The sequence below is a fragment of the Erpetoichthys calabaricus genome, chromosome 9 (genome assembly GCF_900747795.2).
Source record: "Erpetoichthys calabaricus chromosome 9, fErpCal1.3, whole genome shotgun sequence".
Taxonomy (NCBI): Eukaryota; Metazoa; Chordata; class Cladistia; order Polypteriformes; family Polypteridae; genus Erpetoichthys; species Erpetoichthys calabaricus.
The window spans coordinates 132,189,308-132,203,245 of record NC_041402.2 but is presented as its reverse complement, the minus strand read 5'-3'; the positions used below and the strand labels follow the sequence as shown (position 1 = coordinate 132,203,245).

The 13,938-nt window shown below is 37.3% G+C and overlaps 2 protein-coding genes across 3 annotated transcripts in view; both read left to right on the top strand.

Moving 5' to 3' along the window:
* meak7 (MTOR associated protein, eak-7 homolog) overlaps window positions 1-13,938 on the top strand; it is a 514,074-nt gene that overhangs the window by 372,655 nt on the left and 127,481 nt on the right. The window lies entirely within an intron of this gene.
* The window catches only part of LOC114658113 (1-phosphatidylinositol 4,5-bisphosphate phosphodiesterase gamma-2-like), a 198,976-nt gene that overhangs the window by 148,871 nt on the left and 36,167 nt on the right, over window positions 1-13,938 (top strand). The window contains exons 15-18 of the mRNA XM_028810160.2: window positions 2,398-2,514; window positions 4,519-4,602; window positions 4,850-5,028; window positions 7,281-7,481. Coding sequence (XP_028665993.1) covers window positions 2,398-2,514; window positions 4,519-4,602; window positions 4,850-5,028; window positions 7,281-7,481 — 581 coding nt within the window. The remainder of the gene's footprint in view (window positions 1-2,397; window positions 2,515-4,518; window positions 4,603-4,849; window positions 5,029-7,280; window positions 7,482-13,938) is intronic.

Here is a 13,938-nt window from a genome sequence, read left to right as displayed (position 1 = left end):
TGTTTTCATTTGTTTTCATTACATTCTTCATTTGCTGTTTGATTACCGGTTTGCTTTGTTTTTGTCTCTGTTTGTGAGTGTGTGCGGGTCGGGCAGAGGCTGGGTGCGTCCCTGGAATCTCCACCATAAAAATAAATAAATTGCTATCTTCTTGATGGTGTAAATCTTAAAGGCACCGGAGCGTTACAGCGTTATTAATTTCTCCTTGCTGCTGATTGACTGTGATGCATCTCCAGCTGAATGTTCTTGTGTTTTCAGTTTTGTTCCTCTTAACCCTTAAACTGCCACAACCGGCTGTAGTCGTTTCCCAGTGCCATTTGAGACCACGCAGGAGCTGATCAGTCAGTGCTGTACATTCGTTGAGCAGACAGCTCATGACCACTGCCAGCCCCTTGTAAGCAAGGGGGCTGAACGCACCCCTAGAAGACACGGACGCTCCTCAAAAAAACCCTCCTAAAAAACTCTGATAGACTACCTTCACATTGCTCCCTTACTTACTGGGCTTACTTGCGGATGCTCTGTCGCATGATATGTTTATCGCACGACACTACGCTTGGGGGTCCTGCTCCCGTTGTGCTCACCTATGATGTTTGTCTATTCTTTAACTGAGAACTAACTGCATACTGAGCTTGTTTTACTTCTGAAAGAGACATGTTTGTTTGAAGTGTTTGAATAAAGTTCCTGTCTCTACAATCTCCTGTGTTTCTGTGCAATTCTGTGACCCAAGCTTGACACCCTGCAGTACTGCAGCCTGACTGGCTCTGGGATTGAGCTGCTGCACTAGACTAGCCTGCAAGCATCAGCACTTAGCTCTGTGTACTTGCGTGCAGCCAAATCAAGCACAGTTGGCTCAGTGATTTACTGAATTTCATCCATGGCATCAGTTGCACCTTGTACATATTGTTCCAGTAGTTTTTTAAGTAGTTTTTACTGTTCATTAGTAGTGTGTAAAATGATCAGTGTTGCAGTAATTGTGATGCTCTTTGCATGAAAAAAAAATGTGTTCCATTAAAATTTCACTTTTTCTTTGTGAATTGTGACATTTACTTAAAAAGTGCAGCAAAAAAGTATTTGGTGTTGTCACACACGTGCAATTGGGAGGCAGTCAAAAAGCCCAAATTTCTTTCAGGAACAGTTACATTTTTACTGCTGTTAATTTCTTCCCAGTCTCTCCCCAATATGACAGGAAATGGAGAATCTGGTAATATTGCCATGGTCATTTTTATCATAACGCGATCCACCGTAACCACACATTTAGCAGTTTTATAATACCGGACGTCTCCATGAATACATTTTAGGCTGGTTTTAAGTTTAAGCCACTGTCACGGTACAATGAATCGGGAAGAAACAATGGAAATGTTACTCCCGGAATCGAACATTGCCCTTACCTTCCTGCCATTTATAATAACTGCACCTATATAAGGAAAAGACAAAGGATTAATCACAGTGGCACAATACCTTTCCCCCTTCATCAATGAGCAGTCCATGGGCTCATTGATGCAATTTGGGGACAGATGACCAAGCTCCCCACACTTGAAACAGTGTGGCAGATTGTACTGTCTGTCCCTTTTTCAGATGGCAGGCACGGGTGGTTGTCGGGAGGGCTCAGGGGCTGCTCCACGTGCTTGTTGGGTCTGGCAAGAGAACCTTTCTGACTGCCCCGATATGCAAGCCGACCAGTGATGTTCCGCAATCTTGATCAAGGTGTCCATGTTGTCATAATTTTGTCTCTGGATTTGCTGGGCTATATCATCATGGAGGGCATGCACAAATGTTTCACAGGCTAGCAATTCGGCCATTTTATGGGAGCTGTCTATGTTGGGCCGTAGCCAGTGACAAACCTTGCTCCATGCCTCAAATGCCTACGTAGCGGCCTTTCCGTGTCAAATTTCCACTCCCTCCATTCTCTTGCCTGCTGTTCCAGAGATATGCCATAGTGTTTGAACACCTCTCCTTTTAGAACGTTATAGTTGCCGACCTGCTCCTCAGTTAAGTCATAATAAGCCCTCTGCGCTATCCCCTTCAAGTAGGGAGCCAGTAGGTATGCCCATTCCGACCTCAGCCATGCATTTCATTTTGTGGTACGTTCAAAAATCAAAAAATACGTTTCGATGTTGTCATCCTCTGTTAGGTAGGTCAGTTGGGTTAGCAATGACTGAGAGGTCTCCGTCCGAACGGCTGCTGCGGCATGAGCCTGGGATTCTTCCAATTGTGTTCGGGTAATTTCAGAGTGTGTAGCTCACTCACAATTGACGATAGTCCTGCACTGTATTACTGAAGGATACTTCAATTTACACTAAACGTTTGCTACAGAAAATGTGTACTCTTTTCCATAGGTACAGTATTTCTCTAGAAATAATTTCCTAAATACCATATATTTGTCCTCTTATTTTTCAGCATAAAAAACTATCCACTCTGGATGATGATTTAATTAATGATGAATATGTAAGCAGAACGGATCTTCGAAAAAGCATAAAACAAGGAGAACTGTACATCTGGGATCAAATTGATGAGGTAAAATATGAGTAGGAATTAAAAAGATATTTTTAATTTACTATAATAAGGCCAGTTGAAAAGCCAGATTTCATAACAAGTATATATAAAAAAGCTCTAACTCACATGTGTAACTGTAGGTGTTATCTTTTACAATGGGAAATAAGAGGGCTTCTCTCTAATAACATCTTCTATGCAACAAGGTTTCTTTAATGATATTCTCCACCATTTTATAGTGTAAATTTTTCTCAGTGTATATGCTTAGTTTTTATGCACAAAACCTGTAAATGTCATTTGGTTGTAACAGAGTCCATACATATGTCTAAAATAATTTTGCTTAGAATTTGTTAGTTAAAACATCCCCATTTTTCAGTTTAAACAAAGGGGAAGTGACTTAAAGTGAAGACCCAGTTTAATACTATAAAGTCACTCTAATTTGAGTCTAGTTAGAATAAAAAGATCAAAGGCTGGCAAAAGCACCAACTATTCCTTCAACTAAAATCTCACCACCTTTTTTGTTTTTTTGAGTTTTTGCACATATCTTGATACTATATTTGGTCAGATCTTCAAGCAGACCTTAATGATGTGCTATATTAAAGTGATTTAAATAGATAAAACACGCCAAATTCTTCCAATTACTTAACTCATTCTAGCTGTACACCTAAACTTTGCTTTGAGCCACACACTTGCACCTTTCAAGAGAAGCTCTCAAAAAATGGTTATAAAAGAAGTTTTTGCCTTATAAAAAGATATTTTTGAGAGTTGTGTAAAAAAAGTCATTAATACCTCTCTGTCTGGAAGATCTTACAAAAATCATGTCGATCTCTCATGTATACCAAGGCCTCAGATTTTTGACAATTCTGATTTTGTTGAAAAATGGCTATTTTAGAATGTCAGTGTTACTGTTTTAATTGCCATGCAAAAACTCACAATAAATCTCTCGATTTATATATATACTTATCAGCAGACCTCTCTTGCCTTCACAGAAATCCTTCTTGTCTAACATACAATGCAAAAATTAGATTGACAAAAGACCAGAAAGAGTAGAGAGAAAATAATGTGCCCTAAGAAACACGTTTACATTCATCTAGTTTGTGCCAAAAAGTACCCAGATTTACCTTTAAGATATCTCCAATAATGTTTTTGAAGACAAATCAAAATTGGACCTTTTTTAGTGATGAATGCTAGACTGGTGTATAATTGGAAACATTTGCTTCAATCACAGAACAATTCATAAAATGCCTTATGACGCAGAAGAGCTGACTATATCATAAAAGTATGATAGACTACAATACCCATACAAAAAGCATGAAGTATGCAGTGTATGATGTCAACGCAATCAAAACTCAATATTAAACTGATGAGTCACTATATTAAAGGCTTTCATTCTTTTTTTTTATAAATAGTTAAATCACAAATCATAACTACTGTAAACTCGCTGTTGTGTCTGGTACTGTATGTCCTACTGAGATACACTATAAGGAGCCTCTAACACAGAACACGGACTAAAGAGCCATTGATTAAAAAATCCAAAATACAAATTTAATCAGGCATTCTATTGATCTAAAAAATTAAACCTTGTATTACTGAACTTTTGTCTTCTGTGTTGATAATTTAAAAAATTGCATTGTTGGAGTTACTGAGCTGTAGGAATCCAAAAGTATACGGTAGATTCTAAACATTTCTACTTTTACAGCATATCTTCACAAAATATTAATTTTCAAAACTGAATGGCTCAGTGTTCTTGCTGTGACTGTCACAATGACTGGCTAATGTATATTTTGATGTGTCCCAAAATAAATTGACACCCAACTGTTATAATATTTATCAGTTAAGTTACAGTATGCACAAAATAAATCAAATGTGGAAAAAAATGTTTTTAGAGTCTGTGTAATTTTTAGATATTCCAATTTTGTGACAGCTGTATTTGGGATATTTGATGGATTTATATAATTTCTTAAAAACTCCAAGTAGATTTCTTATTTCTTAATCAATCTGACATTTTTTACAACTTCAAATTTTTAGAAGTGGAATCGTCACTACTGTGTTATCCATGATAATAAGCTCTCTTATGCTGATGAATATGAATCAGAGGAAGATGGAAATCAGGTGAGGTTTTTTTTTTTAATTTATAGAAACCTGCAAACATGTGCTATTTTAGTTTCAATTTCACAACCAAGCACAAATGTCTGAGAATTTCTCTACTTCAGGATATCATTATTTAGAACAATATTTTATTTTAAATTCTACCATTCCTTTTAATGAGCTTGGACCAAATTAGTACAAGTTATTTTTTTTTTTGTTAGAAAATATTTCTTGTTTGTATTCTATGAATCTGACAGCCTTTCATTTTCAGAATATACCAAAGTCAGAAATGCACTTTACGGAGAAATGGTTCCATGGCAGGATGACAGAAGGAAGACAGACAGCAGAACGGTTGCTTCAGGAATTCTGTAATGAGTCTGGGGGACGAGATGGAACTTTCTTAGTCAGAGAGAGTGACACCTTTGTGAATGATTACACATTATCATTTTGGTATGTTTGATTTGATCAATGTAAAGTTTAATTTGATTTACTAATGTTGTAAAGATTAACTCATGTGTAGTAATTTATACATATGCTAATCAGTTTTGGACAATATTATACTCAGCCGGGGTCATGGAATAACATACTACTGATGAGACTAAGTCAGATCTACTTCCTAGAGAAGAATTTGCTTGTCTACATTACACAAAAACTCTGTCTGGCCAATCAGTACAAGCGCTTTTCTCCTTCTTGACCAGCTTGTCAAAAAGCTCAGATACATGTTTTATATACTGCATAAAATTATTCAGTCTGCAAATCTTGATCGCAGAAAATACATAAACATCTTATTTTGATCTGTACTTTTCTTGCAAACTTACATATTTAAAAAAATAAACTGATTTACTAAAGCCAATTCAAGAAAGTGAAATATGTTGTTTGCATAAGCTTGTGCATGCTTTGAATATTTGGTTATGTCAATGTTTGCTGCCCAAATACCTAAGGTTCTCTGGGTTGTTGTCTACCTGCTTCTTGATTAGGAATAATCTTTGTCATTGCCTTCTTTTATGCTTCTTTCAGATGTACTCTGGTTTCTAGGGCAAAGTTTGTGGACTAACATTTTTTAAACACGTCACAGATTCTAAATTGAATTTATGTTATCGAGTTTTGATCAAACAACTTAAGAATGTTCACTTTATCACTCTTGTACCATTCCAATGTTTCTTTGAACATGTGAGTCACTACCCTGCTAAAAAATTAATTTACTCCATTAGAATGAATTGAATCTTACCTAAAAAAAGATTACTGGCTGTTTTAGTAATCGCTTCCCGGGTCCTCCCTGCGTGGAGTTTGCATGTTCTCCCCGTGTCTGCGTGGGTTTCCTCCGGGTACTCCGGTTTCCTCCCACAGTCCAAAGACATGTAGGTTAGGTCGATTGGCGATTCTAAATTGGCCCTAGTGTGTGCTTGGTGTGTGGGTGTGTGTGTGTGTCTGTGTCCTGCGGTGGGCTGGCACCCTGCGCGGGACTGGTTCCCTGCCTTGCGCCCTTTGTTGGCTGGGATTGGCTCCAGCGGACCCCCGTGACCCTGTGTTTAGATTCAGCGGGTTGAAAAATGGATGGATGGCTGTTTTAGACTGCTTGAGTTAGTTTAGGCACAATATATTTTAGGTAGTAATTGAGTATGGGGTCTGAGGGGCATTACGCTTTTCAAAATAAGCTTCATTTGTTTTTTGCACTCTAATTCTATAATTTAACTTTGAAAAGAAAATGCATAAAATAAAGAAAATAATTCTTCAAAACAACTTCAATAGTCAACCTTTCCAAATGCAACATGACAAGAGAGCAACAGGTTTTATATTTTGTTCACAACACAAGAAAGCTGCCTCAGGTTGGGCCAATAATAAATAGAAGTCGATTGTCGATGCCTTTGTCATCTACTGGCTCTGCATTGAGTATCCCAATATCTGACATCTTACTTAGTCCTGAAAAAGGAATTAATATCCACATCTGCACATGACTTTATTCATTTAGATTAATATAACAGGCATAGAGATAAAATGCCTGAAGGGTACAAAACCACGTGTTCAGTTTTTTACAAATATTAAATGATGACAGTATAAAACAAAGTCACAGAACATCATTTCTGCCATCATACCCAGTGTTTAATTCGAGACTGTAATACAGCAAGTCTGTTTTTTCCCTTATATAGTATCAGTGAAGTCTTTTTGTTTGTGCCACCTCTAAACTTTCTGCCATGATCTCTGACTATTGATGGGTATGTTGTTTCCTTCTACTTCAATATCTATAAATTGTACTTCTTTAATCTACAACCATTCTACATCCTCCAGACTGACTTTCTTCTGTTTAACCTGGAAAACATTTTTCCCAAACTGAGTGCATTGTTATTGATAGAGACATTTTTCATACACCATCCCCAGAGACATTTGATTCTGCTCACTTAACTTAGTAAAGCACCAAAGACTCAAAGTACATTTTTCCTTACCCAATTTTTACTGTAGCACATGCTGGCAGAGAGCAATTCTTTACTGGTAAAATAAAGCTCTCCATTAACACAAAGAGTAATTTTCCCCACTTGCAACTTTGCATATCCATTTCTGGTTTAAACACTTTATCTCAAGTCTATAACACAGTATTGCCATCTCTAAAGTGGCTCTTGAAATACTAATCAACATATACAGTAGCCAAGAGCCCATATTTTTCAGTATATTCATGACAATTGTTAAGTATTTGTATTTTTCCACAGGAGAGGAGGACGAGTACAGCATTGCAGGATTCGCTCTCTGACTGAAAATGGCCAAGTGAAATACTACCTTACAGACAACCTCCACTTTGACAGCATCTACAGCCTTGTTCAGCACTACAGGGAAAATCCTCTGCGTTGTCATGAGTTTGACTTACGATTAACAGATGCAGTTCCCAAACCAAATCCGCACGAAGACAAAGAGTGAGTGTGAAGTCTGAGGGGAAGAAAAAGGAGGAAGGTTTTCAGTAAGGGCCAAAAACTAAGCATTAAAATACATTAACCTTTTAAGTTGGCCTGTTGGGAAATTCTTATAACTTCTAATTTGTCTTGGCCTTCTTCATACATAAGCTTAAAATATTACGGTAAATTATATTAAAAACAAATGGTCATGTGCTCAAACCCTATCACAAAGTAGAAGTGGGTTAGGAAAAGTATCCACACTTCCTCAGGAATCTTTTTCAACATATCTTATGAGGTTTGTGAATTTTATGCTAGTACTATTACTTTAATCACTCTTTACATTAAATGTTTACTACATAGTTACAATATTATAGTGATTGCTCATTTTTGTAATCTATATGGGAAGGGAAAAAAACAACAAAATTCCCAAAAATTAAAGCAAAGCATGTAGTAAACTGTCATTTTTATTGCTTTGTGTGTAAGCGTATTAAAGCATCCATCCATTTCAAACTTTTTAAATCCAGTTCAGAATCGCTGGGTCCGGGGCTCATCACTTTGAAACATTAAAAGTAAATCAATAAAAAGCTAATGTCTATACATCTCTTAACTTGAAGAAAATTGATATTTGCAGTTATCAAACTCAGATTTCATTTTAATGTACAGCATATTCTAAATGATTGTATAACTATATATATTACTAATATTATATACTGCTAAGTAGACAGTGTGGTGCAGTGGTTAAGGCTGTGGACTTCAAACCTGGCAGTTGTGGGTTCAGATCATGCTACTGACACTCTGTGACCATGAGCAAGTCACTTGACCTGCCTGTGCTCTAACTGGAAAACACAATCCCTTCATTTCAGGGGCTCAAAAGTAATTGGACAAATTAAATAACTGGAAATAAAATGTTCATTTCTAATAATTGGTTGAAAACCCTTTGCTGGCAATGACAGCCTGTAGTCTTGAACTCATGGACATCACCAGATGCTGGGTTTCCTCCTATTTAATGCTCTGCCAGGCCTTTACTGCAGCGGCTTTCAGTTGCTGTTTGTTTGTGGGCCTTTCTGTCCAAAGTTTAGTCTTCAACAAGTGAAATGCATGCTCAATTGGGTTAAGATCAGGTGACTGACTTGGCCATTCAAGAATTTTCAACTTCTTTGCTTTAATAAACTCCTGGGTTGCTTTGGCTCTATGTTTTGGGTCATTGTTCATCTGTATCATGAAACGCCACCCAATCAATTTGACTGCATTTAGCTGATTTGAGCAGACAGTATGTCTCTGAACACCTCAGAATTAATTCGGCTGCTTCTGTCCTGTGTCACATCATCAATAAACACTAGTGTCCCAGTGCCACTGGCAGCCATGCACGCCCAAGCCATCACACTGCCTCCACCGTGTTTTACAGATGATGTGGTATGCTTTGGATAATGAGCTGCTCCACTCCTTCTCCATACTTTTTTCTTGCCATTATTCTGGTAGAGGTTGATCTTGGTTTCATCTGTCCAAAGAATGTTTTTTCCAGAACTGTGCTGGCTTTTTTAGATGTTCTTTAGCAAAGTCCAGTCTAGCCTTTCTATTCTTGAGGCTGCCTTGCAGTGCACCCTCTGTATTTACTTTCATGCAGTCTTCTCTTTATGGTAGACTTGGATATCGATATGCCTACCCCCTGGAGAGTGTTGTTCACTTGGTTGGCTGTTGTGAAGGGGTTTCTCTTCACCATGGAAATGATTCTGCGATCATCCACCACTGTTGTCTTCCATGGACGTCCAGGTCTTTTTGCGTTGCTGAGTTCACCAGTGCTTGCTTTCTTTCTCAGGATGTACCAAACTATAGATTTTGCCACTTGTAATATTGTAGCAATTTCTCCGATTGTTTTTTTCTGTTTTCGCAGCTTAAGGATGGCTTCTTTCACCTGCATGGAGAGCTCCTTTGACCGCATGTTGTCTGTTCACAGCAAAATCTTCCACATGCAAGCACCACACCTCAAATCAACTCTAGGCCTTTTATCTGCTTAATTGATAATGACATAACGACGGACTTGCCCACACCTGCCCATGAAATAGCCTTTGAATCAATTGTCCAATTACTTTTGAGCCCCTGAAATGAAAGGACTGTGTTAAAAAATGCTTTAGTTGCCTCACATTTTTATGCAATCGTTTTGTTCACCTCACTGAATTAAAGCTGAAAGTCTGCACTTCAACTGCATCTGAGTTGTTTCATTTAAAATTCATTGTGGTAATGTACAGAACCAAAATTAGAAAAAAGTTGTCTCTGTCCAAATATTTATGGACCTAATTGTATATATATATATATATATATATATAAATATATATATATATATATATATATATATATATATATATATATATATATATATATTTATATATATATATATATACTGTATATAAATAAATGCTAGTGATAAAAAGTTTTATATGTCCATGTTTTTGTTAGAAATTAATTTTGCAAATGGCTACTGTTGCTGGAAATGACTGATTTATAATTTATTATTCAATAATGACCACAAATCCCTATGTGAAAAATAAATGATAAAATCAGTCATTTCCAGCAGCAATAGCCATTTCAAATATTATGAATGTCTGTGGTACTCAGATAAGGAAATTATCAGCTTCTAGAAAAGACATGTGCCCCGGTGGGTGTGTGTGTGTGATGATGTGGGTTGGCCCAACACTACCATGTTCCACCAGCAGCCTCTTCACGCGGTCATCACCTTTAGTCATGACTAGGATGAGCTAAACAGATGGGGACAAACACACCAAGAAAGGGGATGGTGAAAGTGCTCAGGTGCTTTTATTAAAACAAATCAAAACAAAAGTGTCCAAAAAGTGCAGTGCAAAGTTCCTAAACAAATAAATAATCCATAAGAATAGGTGAGATGTGGAGGTTAAAATGATCAGATAAATAAAGAATTCATAAAAATGAGGTTAAAACAACTGGCAGGAAACTGTTTTCTGTTAAATGCCCGGTGCCTCTTCTTAAACCGATGCCTCTTCTGTTTATCCTGGAAGGGATCTCACAACAGAGTATATGTCCTACTGGCAAGTGAAACCAACCGTCCACTACGAGTCTGGGTCCCTACTGGTCTATAGCTCCTTCAGTAGGGCTCCTGATCCAGAATCAGGCTCAGGTCCTCTCTGGACTATGGCTTCAGAGAGACTCCCCATCTGAACCTTTGATTCCCGCTGCCTTGCAGACAGTCACTACTAACACTGGCCCTCTGGCTTCAGGAGATCGCTCAGCCAGAGTGACCCACTTCACCAACGCTGACCGCTGGCTGTACGCTCAATTCCAAGGGCTCTCATCCAGGCTGCCTGCTTTCTATTTCTCTATTGAGCTCACTCACTCCTGCCTTCTGTCTCCATCTCTTAACCTTCTTTTCTTCTGACTATCCTTTTTCCTTTCATTTCCTCCCTTTTTCTTTTTTTTCTTGTGCCAGTCCATTCTTATAAGGCTCTGTGGGTGCAACGTTTCAGCCGATGAAACAACTGAGAAAGACAGCACCTTCTCACCCCAATTACTCCACCAACTCTCTGCAGTTGCATTAGTGTGCACCAATGAAGAATGAGACAGTCAATTAATTATTTAATTATTACAACCTGCCACTTTTTCTGAGCTGGTGTGTGTATATGTATGTATAATATATATATATATATATATATATATATATATATATATATATATATATATATATATATATATACATGCATACAGTAATATACATATACTGTATATAATATATATACAGTATACATGCACTTATATGTCAGAACACAATGAGAACACAATGGTCACAATTGGGGCACCAATTTTAATATTTCCAAGAGTCCAAAAAACAATCAGGCGCTCAGTGGTGCATGGAATAACATCAGAACTTAAAAGCAATAAAGTAAAGAAATCCTCCAGGTTCAAGGCTCTGTAGAGTGGTAGTACTCAGGTGGGCGCTCTGTTCTTCAGTCCGCTTTCTTCTGGAGGGACCAGAAGGGGTGAGATCACTTGCTCTCATTTGGCAGTTTCTCAGCGCTATGGGAGAAAGAAGGGATGATACCATCAGAGATAACACTACCTCATTAGTGCTTCCCTTTAATGAGCCCATAATGTGCACCTCAAATGTGAATTTGTGCCACGATATACATAATTGTTGTTTTTTTTGTTTCAACTTATTTTGAATGCTACCATAGTAGATGCACCTCAGATTCTGGTGTTTTTATTATACCGGTTTATAGTTTCAGGTTAAAAATAAGAGGATTTAAATTGGTCTCAAAATTTCACTGAAAGCATTCTTTGATATTTTCTACTGTGATGTCTGTTGGTAGTTGCATGGGGACAGATTGTGTCTTCAGACCAGAAACTCCACAACAGACAATGTGCAGTAAATGGGAGTAGTGTCATAGTTTAAAATCCTATTTTTGGCAATTCAAGTCAAAGAAGCACTTTTCACTATCAAAAAACACTCCTGGGATAAAATCTTATCTACATACCTTTTAAGTTTGGGATGGAAAGAAAGCTCACAATGGCACCAGCAGATTGTGTAAACGTCTAATAAAGTGTGCCCAGAATTTGAATGCAGGTCTTTGAATCTTTAAGACAATGTCACAGATCACTGCACAACCATGTTACATTTGATGCATCATCTTGTCTGCTTCAATTTTGAGGACAATTTATCGCGTAAAGAGAATCACTTTTTCAAAATACAATCTATTCAAACATTTTTAAAATCTTATGTTTTCTTCATTAAAACACTAACTTGGGGCTGGGGTATAACTGAAAATATCTTGTAAATCACCCTTGTGTGAGCTGTTTCTGCAGCTGACTAATGCACTTTAACAATCACCGTTTGAGGATGCTTTGAAATCATTTGCTAATCAACAGTTCTTGAAGATTTCTTTGAGCATTTCCAGTCAGGCTGTGGACTGAATTTGGTGGTATGGTAACCCTACTGTCTGCATGTATTTCTGCCATCTGTGAAATGATGTAACATCATTTGATGTTAAATCATTGTGCGTGTATTGTATTTAAAAGTACAGGAAACTCTGGGTATCAATCTTTTATCTGCAATTTTATTCTGAGATTATTAACAACTTCCTCCATTCCATCTTTCTAATATTTAGTCAATTCAGGTTTATTGTTGTCATGTGTCCATAGTACAATGAAATGTAAACCTGATTTGACTTGTCCCACTCCACCACCTGCATTCAATAAATTGTACAACTTGCTTTTCTCATTCCACTCCAGTACCAGATTTACAAGTCGGAGTTCAGTTGTCAGTGTGTGGGTCAGGTTGAGGATTCACTAGCCTAGCCCTTTTGTCTCACAATTACAGAAAGCTGGATTCAAATTCAATCGTTGTTTATGTGGAGTTTGCAATTTCTCCTACATCACGGAGACATGAATGTAAGGACGACTGTCAAGTGTACATTTGCCCAGTATGGCCGAGTGTGTGTCATCCCATCCCTGTTGTTTTCTGTCTTACCCAAGATATTACTGTACTCAGGCACCCATAGCCTTGCAAAGGCAACAGCTATTTTAGAAAATGCAGGCTTAATTATAGTGTAAAAATGCATTTAGTGCTCATTTTTAAAGGGGTTGCAGGTTTACTTTGTTAAAGATTAATCTTATATGCATTCCCACTTAAAACTAGAGTGCTATCTCCATGTGACTATATAATTAGGATACCTAAACTAGCTATAGAAAGCAGATGAGTTATTATGTTAGCTTTAACACTTTTAACTCTTTATTTGCATAGTCAGAAGAGGTTAAGCATGTAAATATTACACTACTTGAAGACCCAGAGGTTCAGCAAATTATTTAAGGAACCACTGGTTCATCATCTGAATTGACAGAACTGGGTCAAGGGCATTCCATGCTAACAAATGTGAAATGTAGAATAATGAAAGGTTATGAGCCACATTCACTGAGTAGGGTGCTAGGGTATTTGAGAAGACTATTAAGTGTCAACATGTGATCCAAACAATAGTAATCAGTGCCAAAAGTTCAAATGTGTATAGAGTACCAAATACTACTAAGTAGGAGACTTCATCTGCTGTATTGATTTTCAAAATCACTTGTATTAGCCACTTTCACACTAATACTTTGAGTCAGATTATAACCCACTCTCTTTTAACCCCATATTGTATAACAGTACCTCCCTGTTTTGTTTATTAATAATAAAGGTTTTGGTCTGAAAAAATGTTGGATCCCCTGTCCTTTATTAACAGAACCATTATAAGTTTACTTCAGAGGATATAAGCAACTTCAAAAATAGGGAAAAGTATAGTAAATATGAAATCAGAATATGTGCAAGACATAAAGGAGGCTCTCTAGCCTATGTACACAAGAGCCATCAGTCAAGTGTGGTAAACATAAAGCAAAAGTTATTTGCATATGAATGTAGCATGGAAAAGGCAGGAAGGTAGTGCAGATGTTAATGATTCTTCTTGGGTTCAAACCCTATGCCTGG